The 26,791-nt window shown below is 50.0% G+C and overlaps 1 protein-coding gene across 2 annotated transcripts in view; it reads left to right on the top strand.

Annotated features, from left to right (window-relative positions):
* The window catches only part of arhgap35a (Rho GTPase activating protein 35a), a 107,540-nt gene that overhangs the window by 51,459 nt on the left and 29,290 nt on the right, over positions 1-26,791 (top strand). For both annotated transcript variants that reach the window (XM_080772491.1, XM_080772492.1), the window contains exon 2: positions 14,864-18,892. In XM_080772491.1, the coding sequence (XP_080628617.1) occupies positions 15,017-18,892 (3,876 nt within the window). In that variant the 5' untranslated portion in view covers positions 14,864-15,016. The remainder of the gene's footprint in view (positions 1-14,863; positions 18,893-26,791) is intronic.

The following is a 26,791-nucleotide window of genomic DNA, read 5'->3' as shown; positions in this document are numbered from 1 at the left end:
AAATCCTGAAAAGTAATGTTTGTTTTTTTGGACACGTGAGTTTTCCCGTCCCGACAGTGACAACATGTACGCTGGATGGAGACGGAGACGCCTTTTAACTGTCGGGGAAGAGAATAGCAGCTGGTTTCTATTTAGGGTACACCTGTCCCCTTAGGACGTACAGCAGGAGGCTGTCAGGTGTGTGTGTGTGTGTGTGTGTGTGTGTGTGTGTGTGTGTGTTCCGTCTGTAACTGGTCGTGTGTATAGGTGGTTTGTTTGTGGTATTACGGCGGTATTATCCCATTTTGACCTGAGGCTGATTAAAAATAAAAGGCTTCTAAAGTTTTCCTTAAAAAAACGTATGTTTCTGTGTCAGTGGTGCTCAACCTTTTTCATGTCAATTAAGGACCCACAGAATTGTCTCTATTTGGCCGCGGACCCCCATCTGAAAATGTTGTTCCTGTTTCAATTAGTTTCCATTTAGTGTTCGTCAGTGAAAGAAGGTCGTCATGGTTTAAGTTGGCAAAATCAACACTGGGGAGGTTGAGGGACAGCTGGGCTGAGCCAGGACGAAACATGGGGAAGGATCAGAACGGAACGGAAGAGACAGAGAGAGTAGAGGGAGGTTGGGGATGAACAGACAAGGGGTTGAGTAGGGCAGTCCATGCCTCTGGAAAAAACTAAAATAATGATGAGACGGGAGTCTTTTTTTAGTTGACAATTCGTACCGAGGGTAGAGACGAGCTCTGTGTGTCTGTCTCTCTGACCTTGTATGTTATCCGCTGTCGGCTGCTGATGTCATCGCAATAGAAGCACGTATATACTTAAAAACACGGTTGAACGAAGAGTAGAAAACGTGGGATTGTTCGTTCGCGTTTATTACAAAGTAATCTCTAATGATGTCACATTTAGACCTCCTTGCTCCGTTCTTAAGCCTCCTGTCCTGTTTGTTTTCGCACAACAACATTTTTCTGGTCCCTGCCCCGCCGATGTCGTCTGTCTTGTTTCCGAAGTATATTAAATTATAGCCTTAAACCCATTTGGGACTGACACCAGATTCTACTAAAATGTCTTCTAAATCATGACCGTTTTCAGAAAAACCTCATGTTTCTATATGTCAGTGGTTCTCAAACTATTTCATGTAAAGGAGGACCCCAAAAATGATATGTAATATGCCTCCGACCCCCGCCTGAAAATGTGTTGTTCCATCCAGGGACCCTTCCAGAAGCAAAGATTTGAGTTGAAAAAACGTTCGCTATAGATTTACAAGCTCGTTACACACGTTCGCAGACCTACACCGAGTGCCGCGCTATACGAGCTTGTAGATCTGCAATTTTTCCAATAGCTAAAAGTATAACATAATGCTCAATACACCAAAAAGGGGTTCCCGTCCTGAATGGGTTTTAAGCTGCCGGTCCGCTCACGGCACGGCGCGGCCATATCGCTGGGAAAATGCAGCGCTGGACGTTGTTGTTGTTGTATACGCGCGGTGCTGTCGCCGCATGTTTCCAGCACATTATATTTAGCCACGCTATCAAGTAGAAGAAGGCCTCCGACTGGAGAGGTTGGAAGGTTAACCTCTCCCCCCCCCCCCCCCCCCCCCCCCCCTCCTCCTCCTCCTCCTCCTGCCCCCGATTGGCTATTCGTTCCACCATCGTCCACTTCAGTCGAGTCACAACCTTTTTTCTTCCATTCGTCTCCGTCTCACTGAGCCTCTGAACCTGAGACCTGTGCGTCGTTTTGTCCTCAGTGTTGTGTGCTTTTCATTAGCCTTTGTAGTTGTGGTGGTTGTACATCGCCAAAAGGAAGGTTAACCCATTTAGGCCTGACGTCGAAATAAAAACAAAAAAAAATGCTGACAGTTTTCTGAAATACCTCATGTTTCTATGTCGGTGGTGCTCAATATTTCATGTCAAGTATTTGGTGGTCGCCGACTCGCCGACCTCCACCGTTGTTCCAGGGACCTCCCAGAGCAAAGATTTGAGTTAAAAACGTTCGCTCTGATTTGTGCCACATTTTCATGATTTTTCACAAAATAGCAGATCTACGAGCTTGTAGATCTGCTGTTTATCAATAGCTATAAAGTAGAATATAATGCAAGTTAAAACACCAAAAAGGGGTTCCCGCACAGAATGGGTTAAGCGAATATCATGGATTTGACATGGCCCAATTAATTCAGGCTATGGCGAGCTTCAGTAGTTGGTTAACTGGGATGTTTGTTTACTACGTGCATGGGGTGATGTATTAGTAAGGCATGCAAGTGGGTATCGGTTGGGCTATTATGTGTGCCTGTCTGCCTGTCTGCCTGTCTGTCTGTCTGCCTGCTGATGAGTGTGAGTCACAAACCTAGCAGAATCAGAGATGTTGTGGTTGTTACAGTATATAATGTGATGAGGCCAGTGGTCACTACAGAGATGTTGTTACAGTGTCCTCTATACAGCACACCGTTCTTCTTCTTACTGGAAAGCGGTCGCCATGGGGGGGGTTGAAGACAGGAAGTCACTCACGATGATGCCAAGATGGAGAAGAGATCAGAGAACCAGGAAAGAGCGGCGGAGATGAATAGAACGGTTGCAGAATACATTTATATTACATGAAGCCCAGGAGGAGAGGAGAGGAGACAGGAGGGGAGGAGACAGGAGAGGAGAGGGGAGGAGACAGGAGGAGAGGAGGATATTGAGAACAACACCAAATGGGGTGGGGTAGAACTGTGTTTGAACAATAAACATGTCTTCTCGGCCGTTTCACTCATATGGACATGAAGAATCAACTGACTGAGAGAAAAAGCTATTGTTACTGCTACTGAAATAGTTACGTTTTCGCTAGAAACAGACAAATATGAGTGACTATGACAGTCGTAAACGATATAGGACAGCTTGTTTAGTTTTGGACCACAATGCTTATTGCTTATATGAAATCAATCATTCCAAGGGATTCCTTCAAAATAGGAGCTCTGGGGGTGCCGGAAAGACATCAGCCGCTTTTACTCTGAAACCCCCATTTAACAGCAGGATTAACGTATAGCTTTAGAACGAATTAATGCGATTATTGTGTTATTAGTTTAGGAAACAGAGTTCTTCTGTGCGTGTGTGTGTGTGTGTGTGTGTGTGTGTGTGTGTGTGTGTGTGTGCGCGTGCGCGCGCGTGGGGCCTGGGGGTGTTCCTTTTGCGCTTATTCACAAACCTCAGATTTGGAACTTTGCCTACTGTAACAAAACTTTACCCTTCATGAGCATGATTTTCTTTTTTCTTTAATCCTATACGTGCATCCTTGTCCCCTTCCCCCGCTGCTGTGTTGAGCTCTGTTCGCCGGGCGTGGAGCGTTGAGGGGGGCGGATCTGGAGAGCGCCACGCCGCACAGCGCGCAACAAAGTGCGCTGGAACACATTCATGTCATTACTCCCCCTGTGGGACGCTTGTCTCTGAAAGTCCCCGACATGTTTAACATTGTTCGACAAGGAGAAATGATTTTCCTTCCCGTTTGTTCGCTCTGGGTTTCGTCTCCTTCTCTCCAGGCGTGTAATTACAGCCGACCTCGACAGAGGAAGGAGGGCGTTTTGCGGTAGCATGTGTGTGTCGTGCTCATAACGACGCCTCATTGATTCACGCTGCTATTTATTTTCCTTTTGCAAATTGATGCACTTAATAAGCAAGCAGGCGCTCTGTTCCTCAGTGACCCCTCCCCTGTACCTCATAGTGGTGGGTGTCTGGACCCCCTGTACCTCATAGTGGTGGGTGTCTGTTCCACAGTGACCCCCCTGTACCTCATAGTGGTGGGTGTCTGTTCCACAGTGACCCCCCTGTAGCTCATAGTGGTGGGTGTCTGGACCCCCCTGTACCTCATAGTGGTGGGTGTCTGGACCCCCTGTACCTCATAGTGGTGGGTGTCTGGACCCCCTGTACCTCATAGTGGTGGGTGTCTGGACCCCCTGTACCTCATAGTGGTGGGTGTCTGGACCCCCTGTACCTCATAGTGGTGGGTGTCTGGACCCCCTGTACCTCATAGTGGTGGGTGTCTGGACCCCCTGTACCTCATAGTGGTAAATTCCATAGTGGTAAATTCCCCCCCATAGAGATTTACATAAATATTTCTATTGATTATTTTAAGCCTAGGATCAAAGCATCCAGAATCCTGGTTGAGTCAAGCCCATGAAACCTTTGATTCTGTGTGAGAAATACAGATATTCCGCTATACAAAGGGTATTTATTAAATTTTATGTTATTATTTATTATTCATATTTTTCACACGGAATCAAAGGATTTATGGGCATGACTCACCAGGATCCTGGATGGCTTTGATTCCAAGCTTGAATTGAATAAGCTTATAAATATTTTTGTAAATCTCTTTGGGGAAAAATGAATGGCAGAGTTTTCACTTTACTGTCATCTGATGACTGTCATCTGATGACATCAGATCGAACGAGCTTGTAGATCTGCTATTTTTTGGGAGAAATCGTGAAAATGTTTGCGCAAACCTTTGAACTTAATATTCTTTTCAAACGTTCGTTTTTAACTCAAATCTTTGCTTCTCTTGTAAAGGAGCAACTTGGACACTCGGGCATGAAGGAAGCATGAGTTCAAGTCCGTTGCTCTCCCCTTGTCCCGCATATATGGGGACTAGGTTGGTGGAGGGTGTGTAGAGCCCAGGATCACATTAGATGATTGACACAGGGGTGAAAAATGGGTTACAAAATCGTGGGATAAAAAAAATATATATAAAAATAAAAAAATCTTTGCTTCTGGGGCGGGGGTCCCTCCCTGGAACATATTGTTTTCAGATGGGGGGTCGGCGGTCAATTACATATCATCCTATTGACATGAAGTGGGTTGAGAACCACTGATATATAGAAACAGATATTTCAGAAAACTGTCATGGGTTAAACCAAAGTGTAACAGGAGGAATGCAGCAGCTGGAGAGGGTATAGATGAACGCCTCCCTGTGGTATACAGAGCTATGATATGAACACACAGCCTCCTCTGAACACACGCTGTCTGCCTGCACACCCTCTGAAAACACATGTTATGATATGAACACACAGTCTCCTCTGAACACATGCCGCCTGCCTGCACACCCTCTGAAAACACATGTTATGATATGAACACACAGCCTCCTCTGAACACACGCTGCCTGCCTGCCTGCACACCCTCTGAAAACACATGTTATGATATGAACACAGCCTCCTCTGAACACACGCCCGCCTGCCCTGCACACCCTCTGAAAACACATGTTATGATATGAACACACAGCCTCTCTCTGAACACACGCCCGCCTGCCTGCACACCCTCTGAAAACACATGTTATGGTATGAACACACAGCCTCCTCTGAACACACGCTGCCTGCCCTGCACACCCTCTGAAAACACATGTTATGCTATGAACACACAGCCTCCTCTGAACACACGCCTGCCTGCCTGCACACCCTCTGAGAACACATGTTATGGTATGAACACACAGCCTCTCTCTGAACACACGCTGCCTGCCCTGCACACCCTCTGAAAACACATGTTATGCTATGAACACACAGCCTCCTCTGAACACACGCCTGCCTGCCTGCACACCCTCTGAGAACACATGTTATGGTATGAACACACAGCCTCCTCTGAACACACGCCCGCCTGCCCTGCACACCCTCTGAAAACACATGTTATGGTATGAACACACAGCCTCTCTCTGAACACACGCCTGCCTGCACACCCTCTGAAAACACATGTTATGGTGTAGTTCACGCCCTGCCGCCTTGGCATTACCTCCCCCAGCCTCTTCACTTCAATCTGCTCCAGCAGAGGTGCAGCGCCTCTCTCTCTTCTTGCTTGGCTTCCTGCGTCTTTGAAGCAATCTCGGGCCCTTAACCCATTTCGACCTGACACCAAATTCTACAAATGTCTGATAAATCATGATTCAGTTTTCTGAAAAATACCTGTGTTTCTATGTCAGTCGTGCTCAAACATTTTCATGACAAGGACCCCCAGAATTATCTGTATTTGACCGCCGACTCCCATCTGAATATATGTTGTTCCAGGGACCTCCCAGAAGCAAAGATATGTGTTAAACACGTTCGCTCTGAAAGCATATATATATTCAAAGATTTGCTCCACATTTTCACGATTTTTCAAAAATAGCAGACCTACAAGCTCGTAGCGCGCCACTCGGTGGCGCGCTATGAGCTTGTAGATCTGCTATTATTCAACAGCTAAAGCATAACACAATGCTTAAAACTTCCCGCCCAGGATGGGTTAATGTCTGGTTTCATGTATAGTTGAGGAAACCGCGGAGGAAGGATTGCGTGTTATATATAAAAAGCACCGGGGATGTGCCCCAGTTGTGATTTAAAGCCAAAGCACTCATGCGGGTGATGTGAACTCAAACAATGATATTTACGATACTGATGTCTTGTCTATTTCGACCGCCGTCTCTGCGGTGCAATTCCCATGATGCATTGCCACACTGTCTCGTCTGCTGCGGGCGCCATTCAAGTCCAGATCTGTTTCGTGCGAAACGAGGACAAGTGTCACGTACAGGAGGACGGCGGCTGGAAAAAAAAGTAATGCTCCGTTTCGCGCGGTGTCGTCCAACCAAGTGTGTAAAGGTTTTGTTCAGACGTTCAGTTCTGGTTTCCACATTTCATGGATTGGCACATAGACACGCAGAACAGCACTCCGTTTTATGGCTCTTAACGGTGGTATTATTACCCTTAACAACAAATGGAATGTGTTGAAAATGGTGGTATAGTTTTCCCTTTTAGCCCATTCAGGACGGGAACCCCTTTCAGTGTTTTTAATCATTATGTTATACTACAAGTTCGTATAGCGTGGCACTTAATATCTGCAATTCTTTTTTGAACCGTGAAAATGTGGGCGCAAATCTTTCAATATACATTCTTTCAGAGCGAACATTTTTAACTCAGATCTTTGCTTCTTGGAGGGGGGAGGGGGGGGGATATCCTTGACATCCTTTTGGGATCCTTGACATTAAATAAAGTTTCAGAATCACAGACATAGAAACATGGTTTTTTTCAGAAAACTGTCAGGATTTAGAAGACATTAGTTGAATCGTCCTCAGGTCTAAATAGGTTAAAGGATAATAATTCCATGCTAGAAGGCTTTCTTAACTTTATCTGTAGTTGTTATGTCCCCACCAAAGAGGTCCAGGTGTTATTCTGTGCAAAAGTGGCATTATTGGCTATTTCCCCTAATATAAGCCCTCAATGGGGGTTGGGTTTTTGTGCCAATTCGCTTATTTCCATCAAAATAAGTAGTAAAGTGTGCCGCTTTTGTGATACTATTTACATTATGAAGAGAGGATGCATATATACAAAAGCAATGGAAATAAGCGAATTAGCACAACACCCCATAGCCCCATTCAACTCAATGCAATTCAATTACATTCATTGAGGGCTTATGGTAGGGGAAATAATAGCCAATAATGCGCTTTTGCACAAAATAACACCTGGACCTCTTTGGTGGGGACGTATAACAACTACTGATAAAGTTAAGAAGGCCTTCTAGCATGGAATTCTCCATTAAGGAGGGATAGAGGGGGGTGGAATGATAGGCCATAATTGAAACTAGCTCCTCACCACTCGCCCTACACACTTCCACTCGGTTTGAGCATAGATATATAAATAATAGAGACGCAATGCAATGCAAGTGGATGGGAGGGGAATTCCGGTGCCATCTCTATTATGTATTTATCTATGCTCAAACCAAGTGGAAGTGTGTAGGACGAGTGGCGAGGAGCTAGTTTCAAAAAGGGGGATACTGTATGTATGTATATCCACTCCCAATCAGTAATAACGTCCTTCCAGTCAACCACACCCCCCCCCCCCCACCACCAACCAATGCCCACGGCCCCTCCTCTTCCCAGCAGTGAAACTCACATGACCCAGGTCAACGACCCCCTGAGTCCTCACTCCCTCTCTCCGTATCGGGGTCAGAGGTAGATGGAACGCAGGCGCTTAACATATCCCTCTCCGCCGTGGGCGCTAAACGCCCTGCAGGGAGACAGCGCTGGTATGTGTGGTTGGACTGTATGCGCACCAGTCAAGGTTATAATAGTTTTGGGTTTTTTCATTATAGTTTAGTTTTAGTTAGTTTTGACTTTTTTCTTTCATAGTAGTCTCTTGAATAGTTTTCATTTAGTTCTATAGTCACATTTTAGTCACCTCTGGAATGTTTTAGTGTTATTATTAGTCTAGTTTTAGTCGAGTAAATATCATAAGGTTTTAGTCGACCAAATCCACAGTCTCTACGATCTTTTGATTTAGTTGAGTCAAATGTATTTTGGCGAGCCTCGATGCCGTCGTCATGAATTATTCTTACACTGAAAATAGCAGATCTACAAGCTCACAACGCGTGTAAAATTACTTGTACTGGATCGCTGATATTCAAAATGAACAGTGCGGGCAGGGCGCTCACACATGAATGGTAAAAGGTAAATGGTGCATTTATATAGCGCCTTTATCCAAGGTGCTTTACATAGATTGTGCATTCCATTCACACACCGATGGTGGCGGAAACCCTTCAAGGCACCAACCAGCACATCAGGAGCAATCTGGCCACTCTGCCCCTGAGCCACCCCTATACATAGCTTTAACTCTGTTTAATTAGCACCTAGCTGAGAGACCGGGTGGATGCTGTGCAGAACCTGCAGTAGTGGAGCGTTCAAGACCCTCCTAGACCGTGTCGTGAGTCATGCGGGTCACGGACGAGCACCTTTTCACGCATAGTCATAATTAAATTAAGATATTACATAATGGTGTAGCCTATAAGATCCTTGCTTGCAAGTAATAATAATAATAATAATAATACATTTTATTTATAACGCACTTTATATTTGAAGCAAATCTCAAAGTGCTACAGATTAAAAAAAGTAAAATAAAATAAGAATAAAACAGTTAAAAACAGGGCAGCTTAAGAGTCCGACTGGGCAAATGCCTTACTAAAAAGGAAAGTCTTTAGTCCCTTTTTAAAAACGTCCACGGACTGTGGTGCTCTCAGGTGGTCGGGGAGGGCGTTCCACAGCCGAGGGGCAGCTGAGCAGAAGGCCCGGTCCCCCATGGTGCGGAGTTTGGTTCTTGGTTGTTTGAGAGTGTTGGATGTACCGGAGCGGAGGGAGCGGGTGGAGGCTGGGGGTTCAAGGAGTTCCTTTAAGTAGGGGGGGGCGTTGCTGTGGATGCATTGGTGGGTGAGGAGGCAGACCTTGTATTCTATCCTGGAGGAGACGGGAAGCCAGTGAAGGGAGTGGAGTATGGGTGTGATGTGGTCGTATTTTCGCACTCTCACCAGGATCCTAGCAGCACTGTTTTGGATATACTGGAGCCTCTGGATGCTCTTGCTAGGGATCCCGGTGAGAAGTGCAGGTGTGTGTGTGTGTGTGTGTGTGTGTGTGTGTGTGTGTGCGTGTGTGCTTGCGTGCTTGCGTGTGTGCGTGTGCCATCTGTTAATGTATGTACTTTCCTCTTAACACCTCTGCAGGTCGCTACTAGAAACGTGGCATAGCAACTCCCCCTGGGTAGCAACAACATTCTCAGATCGTGATCCCCCCCCCCCCCCACACACACACACACACACAATTCAATTCACATTATTGGCATGAGAAAACATACGTTTACATTGCCAAAGCACAATAACGACAATACAATCAAAGACAAAAATGATGTACATTTTGAATGTCAGCATCTTCAATAGATCAATTTCTATGAACCAAGATCCCTCGATGCAGGTACAGTGCAGGAATACACACGATGATTAGTCTTTTAGGGTGGTTGTGTTCCATTCGCTGTCCTTCTCACAGCAGCTCACGGATCTTGCTGCTGTGTTTGCACATTGTTGTACTTCGCCCAGCAGATATGGGAGGTTTTTTTCAAAATCTCCGTGGGTGTAATATGTGTAATCTGTGGGAAGTGTGTGTCTCTGATGTCTTGGTACACTGGACAGAATAATGGTTAGGAAGTGTAGCTCGGTTTCCACTTCATTTTATATGCAGTGGGTGGCGCATAGTCTGTCTTCTCTCGGGATACAGGTCTGCTGCCTATGACGGCTGTGTTCACCGAGTCTGTACCTAGTTACGATTTTTCTTTGTTTTGGGTCGGTCACGGTGCTCAGGTATTCTGCCATGGTGTATTCTCTGTTTAGGACCAGAGAGAGAGAGAGAGAGAGAGAGAGAAATATTAGTTTCTATGAATCGTGCAGCCCTACTAAGGGGAATTGGATTATGCAGCAAAACTGTTAATTATATTATGTCTGGCCTGGGTAGATCAAATTATATACTGTATATTCCTTCACTCAGACGTCCACATTATTCACAATATTAATACATTCCCTCCAAACAGTGAGGGACAATACATGAGCAATATAAATTACATTTTCTTTTAGCACATGACCATATATAGCCTTATTCATTACTGCCAACGAGGAAACTGCCCTGGCAAGCAGAAATGGTATTCCCGCTGGGAGTTCCCCCACATGGTGGGGAGGGAGGGAGGGCGGGAGGGGGGGGGGGGGGGAGGGAGCTGGCTGAAAACATGGCAGGTGCTGCAGTTCTGGCACCAGGCCTCCCCGCTACGCAAGTACGCAGCCATGCTGTTGAGCCGTCAAAGATCCTTTTATTTACTTTATTTTTATTTATTTTTTCAGCTCTGTATTTTTGGTTTGGTTTTGAAATGGTGATTTTGTTCTGCGGTGAGGTTTTGGCTGCAGATGCCAGTTCACAACCAACCATGACACTTTCACAACCACTTTCACAACCAGTTCACAACCAACCATGACACTTTAGATCAGGGGTGGGCAACTTTGACGATGGAGAGGCCACTGTAGTTCCACACTCACTTCCCCTGGGTGTGTAATCAATATTTATATATTGGCTGACCCTGAGCACGTGTACTGTACATGCTCTGTTCAGTCTAGCAGACTGGCTGAGGCACGCACACACACACACACACACACACACACACACACACACACACACACACACACACACACACACACACACACACACACACACACAGAGAGACACACCTTACTTACTTTTGCAGGGACACAAGGCCTGCTTTGATATATTTTTAATGCATGTTTTCCATCGACAAAATAACAAGCGATTCTTTTTCATATGGTTTTCTTTGTGGACGGCATGGCTCCCACGGGGCTGTGCGTCGCAGCGAGGCACCGAGGCAGGCTCTGCAGCATCACACGCCTCTGTAGTGTTAACCCATTCTGGGCGAGGGAACCCCTTTTGGTGTTAGCATTATGTAATGCTTTAGCTATTGAATAATAGCAGATCTACAAGCTCGTAGCGCGCCACCGAGTGGCGCGCAACGAGCTTGTAGGTCTGCTATTTTTGCTAAGAATCGAAGAACGACTGACATAGAAACATGGCTTTTTCATAAAACTGTCGGGATGTAGAAGACATTTTTTGAGTCTGATCTCAGATCTGTGCACAGATCGCCTAGCTGCTCTGAACGTCGTTTCATCTTTTCCAGGATTTGTCAACACTTTTTCACAGCGAGCCTCGCTGTGCTGTCGCTGTGGTCAAACCGAGCAGGTTTAATTATTGTGCACATAAAATAGTATATCGTACAGAACCGTGGTTCCCAAAGTGGGGTTCCGGGGACCCCCAGGGGTCCTTGAGGGAGTTCCAGGGGGCCCCCCCCTAATGCAGCTAAATGATAGTTTGGAACCAAATGGACCCCCTTATGGGTCTGTAACTCTTTAAAGCGTACAGATGCGACTCCTCCCATGTCTCTCGCTGTCACTCAAGTGACTACTGGCCAATCACAGCGCGTCTTTTTCCGGGACTTCTGATACGCGCGCATTGAAGGCAAAATGCTTTGCGAGGAATCTCTGGAAAAATTGTCCCTTCAATTCTGACACGCCCCCCCAGAGTCTACGGTTATATTTCTATGGTTTAAAATAGCCGGTTTGTAGATGGAGCGAGTGTGTGATTGGCTGAGTGAACCATGTGATGCTGAGGCGGCCCAATGAATGGCCGGCAGTAAACTGCACTGAGGTTTCCTGACTGGACTTGCTCTGTGCATGTCTGACATCATCATGTCTGTGACATCATCATGTCGGTGATATCATGTCTGTGATATCATGTCGGTGACATCATGCCTGTGACATCATGCCTGTGACATGGCTGTGACATCATTGCTGTGACATCATGGCTGTGACATGTCTGTGACGTCATCATGTCTGTGACATCATGGCTGTGACATCACCATGTCTGTGACATCAGGTCTGTGACATCATGTCCATTACATCATGTCTGTGACAGGCGCCATGCTCATTAGTTTTAATGCGTGTTCTACATGCAGGACATTTAGTCGACTAAAACTAGACTAACACTAAAACATTCTGGGTGACTAAAACTAAATGAAAACTATTTAAGAGACAGACTATGACTAAAAACTAAAATCAAAATGTGCTGCCAAAAACACTGGTGTTGACTGGTCCCTTTGTTTTGCACCAACGGCACGCTCTGTCATTTTTCATGCATAAAACTTGACCAGAAAGCAGTTGTTTTTTTGACCTGTGAAAGATAAAATCATGATTTAATTGGAGTACTTTGGAATTAATTAACACACTACTGACCTTCTGTGAAACAGGACCGGTCTGGACGTAGTATCTTTATCGGTGGTGTCGGCTTTGTGGCTTAATTTCAGAGTTTAGATTTAATAGAGAAATGAGTAATATTGACTTTTGACTGACCAACAAAGGTGCTTGCTGTAATGAAATGTAATTAGCTTTGTAGTGGATGATGATCTAACCTTTTTGGATTGTTTTTTTAGACCAGAGTGCTTTTGTTTTTAATAACTGTAGCTTCTAGCGTGGTACTTTTTAATAGCTTTTGCGTCTTTGTTTGCGACGGTGTTTTCTTTTTTTAATTGCCGTAGCACTTGCCCTAGCCCAGACGACCTTACAGGCGTATGCAGAGACTCAACTTATGCAATTTGTATAACATAATGCTTAAAACACCAAAAGGGGTTCCCGCCCAGAATGGGTTTTTTGAAATGTGTATTTGTGACAGGCAGCCCTATCTATGTGTTGTCTCGTTTGAAAAGTGTTTGAACATGTAGCTTTTTAGACATGGCAGCGCACCACCAACACAGATGCAAACATTACATCTAAAGTAAACAGAGGAGACACGGTGATTAGTGACAGTACATCTGCCAGCTCCGGGTCTGTCCACAGAGGGCTGTTTGCTGCAGAGAGCTGGAGTGAAACGCTGTTTTTGATGGAGTTGATTGACTGAAGCCAAACCTTTTAAACAGAGACGCCTTGCTTTATCCCTAGCTGGCCAATTAGTAACTGTATCGCTCTGGAACAATATTATCTGAGCTTTCATATCCCTTTTTTTAAGTCTGTCTTTTTCTGTGTGTGTGTGTGTGTGTGTGTGTGTGTGTGTGTGTGTGTGTGTGTGTGTGTGTGTGTGTGTGCGCTCATATAACTACACGTGCAATAATGACATACTTGCGTGACTTGCAACTGGCTGCAAGACGAGCTATTTGTGGTATTGTGAGTTAATATTGTCAAAACAGTAAGTTGTTGGTGCTGCCATTGTGGTAGTATGTGGAGTATGAGAATCCAGTTAAATGGAAGGAAATTGCCTTCTTCTGACCTACTGTATATAGTAACTGTACTGCTGAGCTGAATATGTAACATTCCGGTTAGCTTTTCCTTACTGACCTCAATCTTTTCAGGGAAATATAATGCGGTGAAACGGGATCACAGATTAGCCCGTTCAGGACGGAAAGTTCGGGAACCCCTTTTGGTGTTTTTATTTTTAAAACATTTGTTATACTTTAGCTGTTGAAAAATAGCAGATCTATGAGCTTGTAGGTCCGTGGCCAAATACAGATAATTATGGGGGTCATTGACATGAAAAAGGTTGAGCACCACTGACATAGAAACACAGGTTTTTTTAGAAAACTGATTTAGAAGCAATTTAATTTTTTAATCTGCATCAGGTCTAAATGGGTTAAACATTATTAACCTCACACAGACACACAACTGTAGGAATTTAAAATAGTGCCACAATAATTCTCAAAAAAGAAAACAAAAACTGAAATGAAAATGTATTTTGTTTTGCATTACTGTAGACCAGGCTGTGGTTCCCAAACTTTTTAACTCAAAACCCAAAAGAAAAAGTTAAAACGTTTGCCTGGGACATAAACTAGTGGAAAAAAACAGATCTACAAGCTCACAACGCATCGCTTCGCCCCCTCGTTATGAGCTTGAAGATCTGCCATTTTCACTGCTACTTTAGGGAATTATTTTATTATATATATTTTTTCTTTATTCATGAAAAATTCATTGGAAAAGTTTGAATTTGTTTTCAACTCATGATTCTATTATTTTCAGACAATCTTTTAGAATAGAAATAATTACTAGTATGTATAAAATGTATGGGAAAACGCAAAATCAAGGGAAATGTACACGCAACACCACACAACCCAATGGGATTTAAATGCTGCAATTTGTTTAAAAAAAAAAGACTCCTGCATCCTGGGACTCATTTCATTGCAAACCTATTATTTACATCACTGCTGTAGACTAATGGTATTCTCTCTCTCTCTCTCTCTCTGTGTGTGTGTGTTGCAGAGGGAACCCCTTTTGGTGTTAGCATTATGCTATGCTTTAGCTATTGAAAAATAGCAGATCTACAAGCTCATAGCGCGCCACCAAGTGGCGCGCTACGAGCTTGTAGGTCTGCTATTTTTGAAAAATCAAAGATAGACTGACATGGAAACATAGCTTTTTCAGGAAACTGTCAAGGATGTAGATTTTTTTTTAAGAATCTGATCTCGGGTCGAAATGGGTTAACCAGTACTGTAGACTAATGGTATTCTCTCTCTCTCTCTCTCTCTCTCTCTCTCTCTGTGTTGCAGACCTCCAGCCCTGTGAGCTTCTCTTGCATGGAAACCCTTGGTCCGCGGCAGCAGCCTCCTCCTCCTCCTCCTCCTCCTCCTCCCTCCGCTACAGAGCCGCTCGGTGCCAACATGGCGGGATGAGCGACGCCGGGCAGCAGCTCCTCTGAAACGATGGCGTCCAAAAAGCAAGATGCCCGCGGCACGCCCCCCTCCTTCAACCTGGTGGTGGTGGGCCTGTCGGGCACGGAGCGGGACAAGGGCCAGTGCGGCGTGGGCAAGTCGTGCCTGTGCAACCGCTTCGTGCGCCCGAGCGCCGACGACTTCCACCTGGACCACACCTCGGTGCTCAGCACCTCCGACTTCGGCGGCCGCGTGGTCAACAACGACCACTTCCTGTTCTGGGGCGAGGCGTCGCGGCGCACGGCGGAGGACGGCAGCGGCGGCGGCCCCGACGTCCACCTGCACGTGACGGAGCAGACGGAGTTCATCGACGACCAGACCTTCCAGCCGCACCGCTCCACCGCGCTGCAGCCCTACATCAAGCGGGCGGCCGCGGCCAAGCTGGCCTCGGCCGAGAAGCTGATGTACTTCTGCACGGACCAGCTGGGCCTGGAGCAGGACTTTGAGCAGAAGCAGATGCCCGAGGGCAAGCTGACGGTGGACGGCTTCCTGCTGTGCGTGGACGTCTCGCGGGGCATGAACCGCAGCTTCGAGGACCAGATGAAGTTCGTCACCAACCTCTACAACCAGCTGGCCAAGACCAAGAAGGCCATCGTCATCGCGCTCACCAAGTGCGACGAGGGCGTGGAGCGCTACATCAAGGACTCGCACACCTTCGCGCTCGCCAAGAAGAACCTGCAGGTGGTGGAGACGTCGGCGCGCTCCAACGTCAACGTGGAGCTGGCCTTCCTCACGCTCGTCCAGCTCATCGACAAGAGCCGGGGGAAGCACAAGATCATCCCCTACTTCGAGGCGCTGAAGCAGCAGAGCCAGCAGATCGCCTCGGCCAAGGACCGCTACGAGTGGCTGGTCAGCCGCATCGTGAAGAGCCACAACGAGACCTGGCCCAACACGCAGCGGCGCATGCAGACCTCCGGGGAGTACAAGGACTACGTGTTCCTGGAGGGCACGGCCAAGGCCAAGAAGCTCTTCCAGCAGCACGTCCACCGGCTCAAGCAGGAGCACATCGAGAAGCGCCGGAGGGCCTACCTGGGCACGCTGCCCCAGGCCCTGTCCGCGCTGGCCCCCGAGCTGGACGAGATCGACCACCTGAGCTGGTCCGGCGTGCAGAAGGTCCTGGAGACCAAGCGGGACTTCTCCCAGTGGTTCGTGGTGCTGGACGACACGCCGTGGGAGACCACTCCGCACATCGACGCCGCCGAGGACGACCGCATCCCCCAGGACCTCCTGGAGACGCCGGCGGCCGAGGCCGTCTACGAGGCCCACCTGGAGGCGCTGCGGAACGAGCGCCGGCGGGCGGAGATGCGCCGGGAGTTCAAGGAGAAGCTGAGCGTCTCGCCGTTCGTCACGGCGGGCCGGCCCTGGGAGGAGGCCCGGAGCTTCATCATGAACGAGGACTTCTACCACTGGCTGGACGAGGCCGAGTACCTGGACATCTACAGCAAGCACCAGAAGGAGATCATCGACCGCGCCAAGGAGGACTTCCAGGAGCTGCTGCTGGAGTACTCGGAGCTCTTCTACGAGCTGGAGGTGGACGCCTCGCCCAGCAAGGAGAAGATGGGCGTCATCCAGGAGGTGCTGGGCGAGGAGCAGCGCTTCAAGGCCCTGCAGAAGCTGCAGGCGGAGCGCGACGCTCTCGTTCTGAAGCACATCCACTTCGTCTACTACCCCACCAAGGACACGTGCCCCAACAGCCCGCACTGCGTGGACTCCAAGCTGGAGCAGATCCTGGCCTCCCGGTTCCCCACGCGCTACGCCTCCTCCTCCTCCTCGTCGGAGGGCTCCAGAGGGGACGGTTCTGGAGGAGGAGGAGGCCCCAGGGCCGACCGGATCAACCTGGTCCTCCTGGGGAAGGACGGCCTGGCCAGAGAGATGGCCAACGAGATCCGGGCGCTGTGCACCGGCGACGACCGCTACATCCTGGAGGGGAAGACGTACGAGCTGGCCCTGCGGCCCATCGAGGGCAACGTCCGTCTGCCCGTCAACTCCTTCCACACGCCCACCTTCACGCCGCACGGCGTCCTCTGCCTCTACAACTCCAAGGAGTCGCTGCAGTACGTCCTGGACTGCTTAGAGAGGCTCCGGGAGTCGACTCTGGGCCGACGGGAAAGGGAAAACAGCCTGGCGACGCTCCCGCTGTCCCTGCTGCTGGTCACCAAGCGGGGGGTGGGCTCCATCGGGGACATCGGAGGGGAGACCGCCCAGACGCTCATCCACCAGGGCCAGCAGGCCGCGGGGAAGCTGCAGTGTGCCTACCTGGACCCGGCGTCCCCCGGCGTGGGCTACGGCGGGCGCAACGTCAACGAGAGGCAGATCAACGCCACGCTGCGGAGTCTGCTGGAGTCCAGGAGGAGTGGTCTGGGGAGCAGCTCTCCTCCCCCGCCGCCCCCCCTCGTCCTCCCCTCCTCGGTCTCGCCCCGAGACCCCCAGCCCGTCAGCCCGGAGGCCGACCTGCGCATCGTCATGTGCCTGATGTGTGGCGACACGTACGACCTGGAGCAGCTCCTGGCTCCCTTCCTGCTGCCGCAGCACTGCCGGCCGGCCGCGGGCAGCCTCGCCGCCGGCACCTCCGTCCTCCTGGAGCTGGACGTGGGCGCCGGCCAGCGGCAGAGCGTGGAGCTCTCCCTGCTCTCCTTCCACTCCTCCTTCTCCCTCCGCAAGAGCGCCCTGGTGCACGGCTACATCGCCGTGTACTCGGCCCGCCGCAAGGCCTCCATGGAGACGCTGTGCGCCTTCCTGTGCGAGGTGCAGGACATCGTCCCCGTGCAGCTCCTCGCCGTGGCCGAGAGCCGCATGGAGCTGACGGACTCGGAGTCGGCGCGCGAGGCGGTGGGCCAGGGCGAGGAGCTGGCCCGCGAGATCGAGGCGCGCTTCGACGCGGTGATCTGCGGGCACGGCGGCGTGGTGGGCGGGCTCCACAAGATGGAGCTCTTCCAGCCCTTCCTCCGGGAGGTGGCGGAGCGGTGCACCGTGGTGGAGGCCACGCACATGTACGACCACGTGGCGGCCGAGCAGGCCGCCGGCACCGCCACCGCCAACGAGAGCAACGTCAGCCCGCTGCGCTGCGGCTCGCCCAGCCCCGTCAACAACACGCTGCTGGACTCTGAGGACGACGGCTACGACCCGTACCCGCGGGAGGACGGCGGCGCCCTGAAGCTCCTCCACGCCGACCTGGAGTCCACGGCGAGCCACGACGCCTTCTCCGTCATCTCGGAGATCAGCACGTTCGAGAGCAAGCTCAACAACAAGGTGCCGCCGCAGGTGAAGCCCAAGCCCGTCCGCAAGGTCAACCTGGGGCCCTACATGGAGGGCGGAGGAGGAGGAGGCTCCCACCGGCGCTCCGTGTCCCAGGCGGTGACGTGGGCGCCGGGCGTGGGCGACGGCGGCGTGGGCTACGACCCCTCGGACTACGCCGAGCCCATGGACGCCGTGAGCAAGCCGCCGCGGCCCTCGGAGGAGGAGACCATCTACTCGGTCCCCCACGACAGCACGCAGGGGAAGATCATCACCATCCGCAACGCCGGCATGAAGGGCCACGCCAACGGCAGCGGCGGCGGCAACGGGTCGGACAGCGAGGCGGACAGCGGCTCGCTGGAGCGCCGGAGGAAGCTGTCGTCGGCCGTCGGGGTTCTGAAGCCCAGGCTCTACCGGGACCGCTCCAAGAGGCTGGGCAAATTCAGCAGCTTCAGGACCAGCTTCTCCATTGGCAGCGACGACGAGATGGGGGGCGGGCCGGGAGGGCCCAAGGGGGCCGGCCAGGAGGAGGGGCTGGGAGGGGGGGCCCACAAGGACCACAACTCCATCAACGAGGAGAGCGAGGACCCCAAGAGGAGGAACATCCTCAGAAGCCTGCGCAGAACCACAAAGGTTAGTGCCGTTGCCCAGTTGATTCTCTCACAAGAGTATATATAAGTATGGAATGGGCCCAGAAGTAAGAAGTGTTATTATGTGTGCATAGAGCTTATTGTCTTGCGAGCTAACGGTTGGTAAGTTCTGTTCTTTTTGGCAAGCGAAGTGGTCGATGGTGTGAATCGAGCTTTTTTTTTTAAACTCTCCGTCTCGTCTCGTCTGTGATGTGATTGGCATTTTAAAGTCATCAGAGAAAACGGATAGAAAATATTTTGATGAATAGTATTGCAGCACCCTAACCCAGGCTTAGACTGTGTGTGTGTGTGTGTGTGTGTGTGTGTGTGTGTGTGTGTGTGTGTGTGTGTGTGTGTGTGTGTGTGTGTGTGTGTGTGTGTGTGTGTGTGTGTGTGTGTGTGTGTGTGTGTGTGTGTGTGTGTGTGTGTGTGTGTGTGTGTGTGTGTGTGTGTGTGCGTGCGCAGCCATTGGCATATAATATGTGCTTGTGGCTTTGCTAAAATGAGATTTTTCCCATTATTTCAGAAACAAGTTTGCTGCTATTTTGACAGCTGTCCAGATATACAGTGTGTCTCTATGTTTTATTCTCAACTGCTGGCACGGCAGAACTCTCTTTGATCTCTCTTAATTTTGTCAGGGGAATTTCATGGAGAGCTGTGGGCGACCCGGCCAAGCGGTACCGTTAGGGCTCATACTGGACCACATACTGTACCACATACTGTACCACATGGGCTCCAGCGCCGACACCAGCTTCCTGGTTCCGTTCACATTCGGCCAGAGCATTTGTGACTACATTTGACTGAGGGACTGCCATTGGATTGTTTTGAAAGCAGGGAATCATAGCTTCAAATTGACATATTGGTTGTTCAGTTTGACCCACCAGCTTTGGAGATATGGCTTATAGAGTAATGTCTTGCAGAGAAAACAGCGAGTTGAGAAAACAGGCTTGAAAGGTTCACTGCTGTGGTCTCTAACATTACACCTACGTAGCTACATGTTTAAGTATTTATTTCATATGGACATGTCAATTACAGCTCTGACACTTATTTCAGACATGCTCTAGTATGTGAAGAGTCTGCCTGTGCTATTAACTCATTTTTGGAAAAAATAGTTTTTCTCCTTTGGTGAAAATCTGGAATTTGCGCGATGGCAGTCTCTCAGTCAATTCTGGTCATATTTAATACTTGTTGCTCCCCTCCTCCTCCTCCTCCTCCTCCGTGTGTCCTGTCTCTCCTCCTCCTCCGTGTGTCCTGTCTCTCCTCCTCCTCAGTGTGTTTCCTGTCTCTCCTCCTCCTCAGTGTGTCCTGTCTCTCCTCCTCCTCAGTGTGTCCTGTCTCTCCTCCTCCTCAGTGTGTCCTGTCTCTCCTCCTCCTCAGTGTGTCCTGTCTCTCCTCCTCCTCAGTGTGTCCTGTCTCTCCTCCTCCTCCGTGTGTCCTGTCTCTCCTCCTCCTCAGTGTGTCCTGTCTCTCCTCCTCCTCAGTGTGTTTCCTGTCTCTCCTCCTCCTCAGTGTGTCCTGTCTCTCCTCCTCCTCAGTGTGTCCTGTCTCTCCTCCTCCTCAGTGTGTTTCCTGTCTCTCCTCCTCCTCAGTGTGTCCTGTCTCTCCTCCTCCTCCGTGTGTCCTGTCTCTCCTCCTCCTCAGTGTGTTTCCTGTCTCTCCTCCTCCTCCGTGTGTCCTGTCTCTCCTCCTCCTCCGTGTGTCCTGTCTCTCCTCCTCCTCCGTGTGTCCTGTCTCTCCTCCTCCTCAGTGTGTCCTGTCTCTCCTCCTCCTCCGTGTGTCCTGTCTCTCCTCCTCCTCAGTGTGTCCTGTCTCTCCTCCTCCTCAGTGTGTCCTGTCTCTCCTCCTCCTCAGTGTGTTTCCTGTCTCTCCTCCTCCTCCGTGTGTCCTGTCTCTCCTCCTCCTCAGTGTGTTTCCTGTCTCTCCTCCTCCTCCGTGTGTCCTGTCTCTCCTCCTCCTCCGTGTGTCCTGTCTCTCCTCCTCCTCCGTGTGTCCTGTCTCTCCTCCTCAGTGTGTCCTGTCTCTCCTCCTCCTCAGTGTGTCCTGTCTCTCCTCCTCCTCAGTGTGTCCTGTCTCTCCTCCTCCTCAGTGTGTGTCCTGTCTCTCCTCCTCCTCCGTGTGTCCTGTCTCTCCTCCTCCTCCGTGTGTCCTGTCTCTCCTCCTCCTCCGTGTGTCCTGTCTCTCCTCCTCAGTGTGTCCTGTCTCTCCTCCTCCTCAGTGTGTTTCCTGTCTCTCCTCCTCCTCAGTGTGTCCTGTCTCTCCTCCTCCTCAGTGTGTTTCCTGTCTCTCCTCCTCCTCAGTGTGTCCTGTCTCTCCTCCTCCTCAGTGTGTCCTGTCTCTCCTCCTCCTCCGTGTGTCCTGTCTCTCCTCCTCCTCAGTGTGTCCTGTCTCTCCTCCTCCTCAGTGTGTTTCCTGTCTCTCCTCCTCCTCAGTGTGTCCTGTCTCTCCTCCTCCTCAGTGTGTTTCCTGTCTCTCCTCCTCCTCAGTGTGTCCTGTCTCTCCTCCTCCTCCGTGTGTCCTGTCTCTCCTCCTCCTCCGTGTGTCCTGTCTCTCCTCCTCCTCAGTGTGTCCTGTCTCTCCTCCTCCTCAGTGTGTCCTGTCTCTCCTCCTCCTCAGTGTGTCCTGTCTCTCCTCCTCAGTGTGTCCTGTCTCTCCTCCTCCTCAGTGTGTCCTGTCTCTCCTCCTCCTCCGTGTGTCCTGTCTCTCCTCCTCCTCCTCCGTGTGTCCTGTCTCTCCTCCTCCTCAGTGTGTCCTGTCTCTCCTCCTCCTCAGTGTGTCCTGTCTCTCCTCCTCCTCAGTGTGTCCTGTCTCTCCTCCTCCTCAGTGTGTCCTGTCTCTCCTCCTCCTCCGTGTGTCCTGTCTCTCCTCCTCCTCAGTGTGTCCTGTCCTCTCCCGACTACCTCCAGTGATTGACATTTGCCACTTAACACTTCTCATGCCCCGGGACATGTGGACTTGTCAAATGTCTTATCATGGCGGACCCGTAAAGACATCAAGCGCTATTTCTCCCGTCACATAGCCTACTTGACGAGCAAAACAAGGAAGTGTGTGGCTGGCTCTGGTGGGCGCAGAGCGTAGCTACTTTTGTGAATGTATTCGTTTTATTAGGTTAATATTGCTATATGCCTGTAACCGTTTTAGAAAAGCAATGACCACGCAAGGTCCCAGCTTACCGTGGACTTTATTATGGCCGATCTACAAGCTCAAAGCGCCTCGCAGTGCGACACGTTTTGAGCTTGAGGATCGGCTATTTTTGCTACAACAGTAATATGCAATGTGGCCCCTCTGGAGTGAGTGTGGAACTATAGTGGTCCTCTGGAGTGAGTGTGGAACTATAGTGGCCCCTCTGGAGTGAGTGTGGAACTATAGTGGCCCTCTGGAGTGAGTGTGGAACTATAGTGGCCCCTCTGGAGTGAGTGTGGAACTATAGTGGTCCTCTGGAGTGAGTGTGGAACTATAGTGGCCCTCTGGAGTGAGTGTGGAACTATAGTGGCCCCTCTGGAGTGAGTGTGGAACTATAGTGGCCCTCTGGAGTGAGTGTGGAACTACAGTGGCCCCTCTGGAGTGAGTGTGGAACTATAGTGGCCCATCTGGAGTGAGTGTGGAACTACAGTGGTCCTCTGGAGTGAGTGTGGAACTATAGTGGCCCTCTGGAGTGAGTGTGGAACTATAGTGGCCCTCTGGAGTGAGTGTGGAACTATTGTGGCCCTCTGGAGTGAGTGTGGAACTATAGTGGCCCTCTGGAGTGAGTGTGGAACTATTGTGGCCCTCTGGAGTGAGTGTGGAACTATTGTGGCTCTCTCCATCGTCAAAGTTGCCCACCCCTGGTATCGACGCACTGCTCTACCCCAGAGAACCGCCATCCCCCATGGCGGTTCTGGGAACCTACTGTGTCGACGCTGTCAAAACGAATTCATGAATCTCCATCATTTCTTCTCTTTTTGTGTTGTTATTGAGGTTTATATATGACATGCAGGCTATATATATATATCGTCACGCCTCCTGTCCCATCCATCATCCATCCCCTGTGCCTGTCTCTTACACTTACTATTTGGCAGTGACATATTTTTGACCCTACACATGTTTGACTTATCAGTCTGTCATGCCATTCTCCCACTCAACAAAGCCTGCCACCAGAAGTGCCACCTGAGTAGGGTGGGGAGAGAGAGAGAGAGGTGCACGCGTCCGTGTGTGTGTGTGTGTGTGTGTGTGTGTGTGTGTGTGTGTGTGTGTGTGTGTGTCTGTGTCCGTGCACGCGTCCGTGTGTGTTTGTCCGCACGCGTGTGTGTGTGTGTGTGTGTGATTGAGCGATAATTACTGTAGCTGTCAGTTCGGGGGACACGAGGGAGGAATGATGAATGTTTTCATACACTCGGCGGCGTGGCGTTTTCAATAACCTCGCTGTGCTCCCTCCCTCGCCACCGTGGCTCCTATAGCCTCTTCATACCGCTATGCCCCCTTTCCTTGATCTCACGTACTTTGCAACTATCCCTTGCCAAGAATTGATCGGTATAAGGATCACACAGTGGGACGTGCCGCTGTGCGCCGTGCGTCAATATGTACTGAAAGACGGGCGAAAAGAACACGCTTCCATGCAAATGTATTGACATCACCACCACAGGTGACATTACGAGCATAATCACCCCCCCCCCCCCCCCCCCCCCCCCCGAAGAGCTCGTGCTGAAAAGGTCGATATCCATAAAATTAGCATGTCATTTTCCAAAGTGGCCTCGTCTATTTTTGTTTAGTTTCGATTTCTCTGCTTTTACTCAGTTTTCAAACACATTTTTCCTCCTGACTACGTTATCATCACTGCAGTAGAGACGCATGAATGCACCTGTTCTGAGTCAAACAGTCTGCGGAAATATATAGCGGTCACGGCTACAGGCTCACAATGCGTCACGAACGTGTTGTGAGCTTGTAGATCAGCTATTTTTGGGCGAAGAGATATGGTGTAGAGGGGGGGGGCTAGTATAGACTCTTGGGGGACTCCATTCAATGAAGCATATAGGGATCAAGTGGGGTCCGGGGACCCCCAGGGGTCCTTGAGGGACTTCCAGGGGGTCCTCAGCTAAATGACAGGTTGTAACCAAATGGACCCTTATGGTTCTGTAACTCTGAGAGTGTACAAATGTATAACCAATGTTCCATTTGTACACTCTCAGAGTTAAATTAACATTGATTTTACAATAATAATTGGGTGTCCCAGTGATAGAAATGCCATTAAATTGGGGGGTCCGTAGACTAATGCATGTCAAACTGGGGGGTCCTTGAAATGTATCGGGTTGAGAATCAATGCTAGAGTCGTCCAAATCTTCTCTTATGGGGGGGTCCCTGGCATGTCTTTTCAAATAGGGGGTCCGTGGGGCTAATTAGTGTCAATTTGGGGGTCCTTGACATGAGAAAAGTTTGGGAACCACTGCCCTGCAGATATGTGGTCTTTCGCTCTCCGTTTTCAAAGCAGCTGTATAGCCTAGAACAAACTGACTTACAGCGCCCGGGTCATTTTAGGGAGAGCTATCGTAGCAATAATAACACTGAGGTTTAGTATAATAAAAAAAACCTTTTTTTTTTAGTCACTGTGTCAGGAGGTTATATTAGCACACAGAATGTGATGTTCAGTTGGTTTAGTTAATGGTTTAATGGTTTTAGGCTGTAGGAGCTGTAGCATGGGGCGCCCGTGGAGTGTAAACTGTTCCTGTCCAAAGCCTTAGAGGAATGGCTGCCCCCCCCCCGTCTCCCCCCCCCCCCCCACCAACCCCATTCACCTCAGGCTGTGGCTGACTGAGCACAATGTCTCTCTCTCTCTCTCTCTCTCTCTATTCCTGACACTATCTCTCTCTCTGTCTCTCGTTCTGTCTGTCCCTCTCCCTCACGCTCTGCCACTCTCTCTCTCTCGATATGTCTCCCTCTCTCTCTCTCTCTCTCTCCTTCTCTCTCTGTCTCTCTGTCTCTCTCTCTCTCCGTCTCTCTTTCTTAATCCCTCTATATCTGTCTCTCACTGACATTCTCTCTCTCTCTATCTCTTGCGCTCCCTTATAGCAAGAGGCCGGAAACATTCCCTCTCCCTCTCCCTCTCTCTCCCTCTCCCTCTCCCTCTCCCTCTCCCTCTCCCTCTCCCTCTCCCTCTCCCTCCCCCCCTCTCTCTCTCTCTCTATCTCTGCAGCTTTCTCTGTTTTTCTTTTAAAAGCCCTCAGCCAGCAAGTGGAATATTTCAAATTCCAAAGTCACCTACCGATGGTTCCATTCCACTGCCCTCCTCCCCCCTCCCTGCAAAACATGACAACTATAAAAAGACAGCCGTGAGATGATGTGGGAGATGGAGAGAGACAGAGAGACAGAATGAAACCGTTGAGTCACTATAGTGTGTTTTTTCAATGCTGTTGGCAGCAGTCTGTCCGTGTGTACATGCTTAATGTGCCGGAGGTTTAGACAACACTCACCCTGTGTGTGTGTGTGTGTGTGTGTGTGGTATTATTATTATTATTAAAGACGTGTTTGGTTTGTGTCGTGCGGTCGAGGTCTGTTTTGTCTTTCTCCGCGGCGCTGGCGGCACATCCTGTCTCAGTCAGCAAACTACGAGGAGTGGCCAGAAGGCAGAACTGCAGGGGTGGGGGTGTGGTGGTGGTGGTGGGCTATACAAGACAGCCTGCTGAGCAGAGATAGGGCAGGGATACACAGTGCTGTCATTGTTGTGATGCTAGGAGGACACACTGAGCAGAGATAGGGCAGGGACACACAGCGCTGTCATTGTTGTGATGCTAGGAGGACACACACTGAGCAGAGATAGGGCAGGGACACACAGCGCTGTCATTGTTGTGATGCTAGGAGGACACACACTGAGCAGAGATAGGGCAGGGACACACAGCGCTGTCATTGTTGTGATGCTAGGAGGACACACACTGAGCAGAGATAGGGCAGGGATACACAGCGCTGTCATTGTTGTGGTGCTAGGACACACACTGAGCAGAGATAGGGCAGGGACACACAGCGCTGTCATTGTTGTGATGCTAGGAGGACACACACTGAGCAGAGATAGGGCAGGGATACACAGCGCTGTCGTTGTTGTGATGCTAGGAGGACACACACTGAGCAGAGATAGGGCAGGGATACACAGCGCTGTCATTGTTGTGATGCTAGGGGACACACTGAGCAGAGATAGGGCAGGGACACACAGCACTGTCATTGTTGTGATGCTAGGAGGATACACAGCACTGTCATTGTTGTGACGCTAGGAGGACACACACTGAGCAGAGATAGGGCAGGGATACACAGCGCTGTCATTGTTGTGATGCTAGGAGGACACACAGCGCTGTCATTGTTGTGATGCTAGGAGGACACACACTGAGCAGAGATAGGGCAGGGACACACAGCACTGTCATTGTTGTGACGCTAGGAGGACACACACTGAGCAGAGATAGGGCAGGGACACACAGCGCTGTCATTGTTGTGATGCTAGGAGGACACACACTGAGCAGAGATAGGGCAGGGACACACAGCGCTGTCATTGTTGTGATGCTAGGAGGACACACACTGAGCAGAGATAGGGCAGGGACACACAGCACTGTCATTGTTGTGACGCTAGGAGGACACACACTGAGCAGAGATAGGGCAGGGACACACAGCGCTGTCATTGTTGTGATGCTAGGAGGACACACACTGAGCAGAGATAGGGCAGGGATACACAGCGTTGTCATTGTTGTGATGCTAGGAGGACACACACTGAGCAGAGATAGGGCAGGGACACACAGCGCTGTCATTGTTGTGATGCTAGGAGGACACACACTGAGCAGAGATAGGGCAGGGACACACAGCGCTGTCATTGTGATGCTAGGAGGACACACACTGAGCAGAGATAGGGCAGGGACACACAGCGCTGTCATTGTTGTGATGCTAGGAGGACACA

This window comes from Protomyctophum bolini (assembly GCF_963924005.1).
Source record: "Protomyctophum bolini genome assembly, chromosome: 9".
In the NCBI taxonomy this organism is placed as follows: Eukaryota; Metazoa; Chordata; class Actinopteri; order Myctophiformes; family Myctophidae; genus Protomyctophum; species Protomyctophum bolini.
The sequence above is the reverse complement of the archived record's forward strand: the minus strand, read 5'-3'. Positions and strand labels throughout refer to the sequence as shown.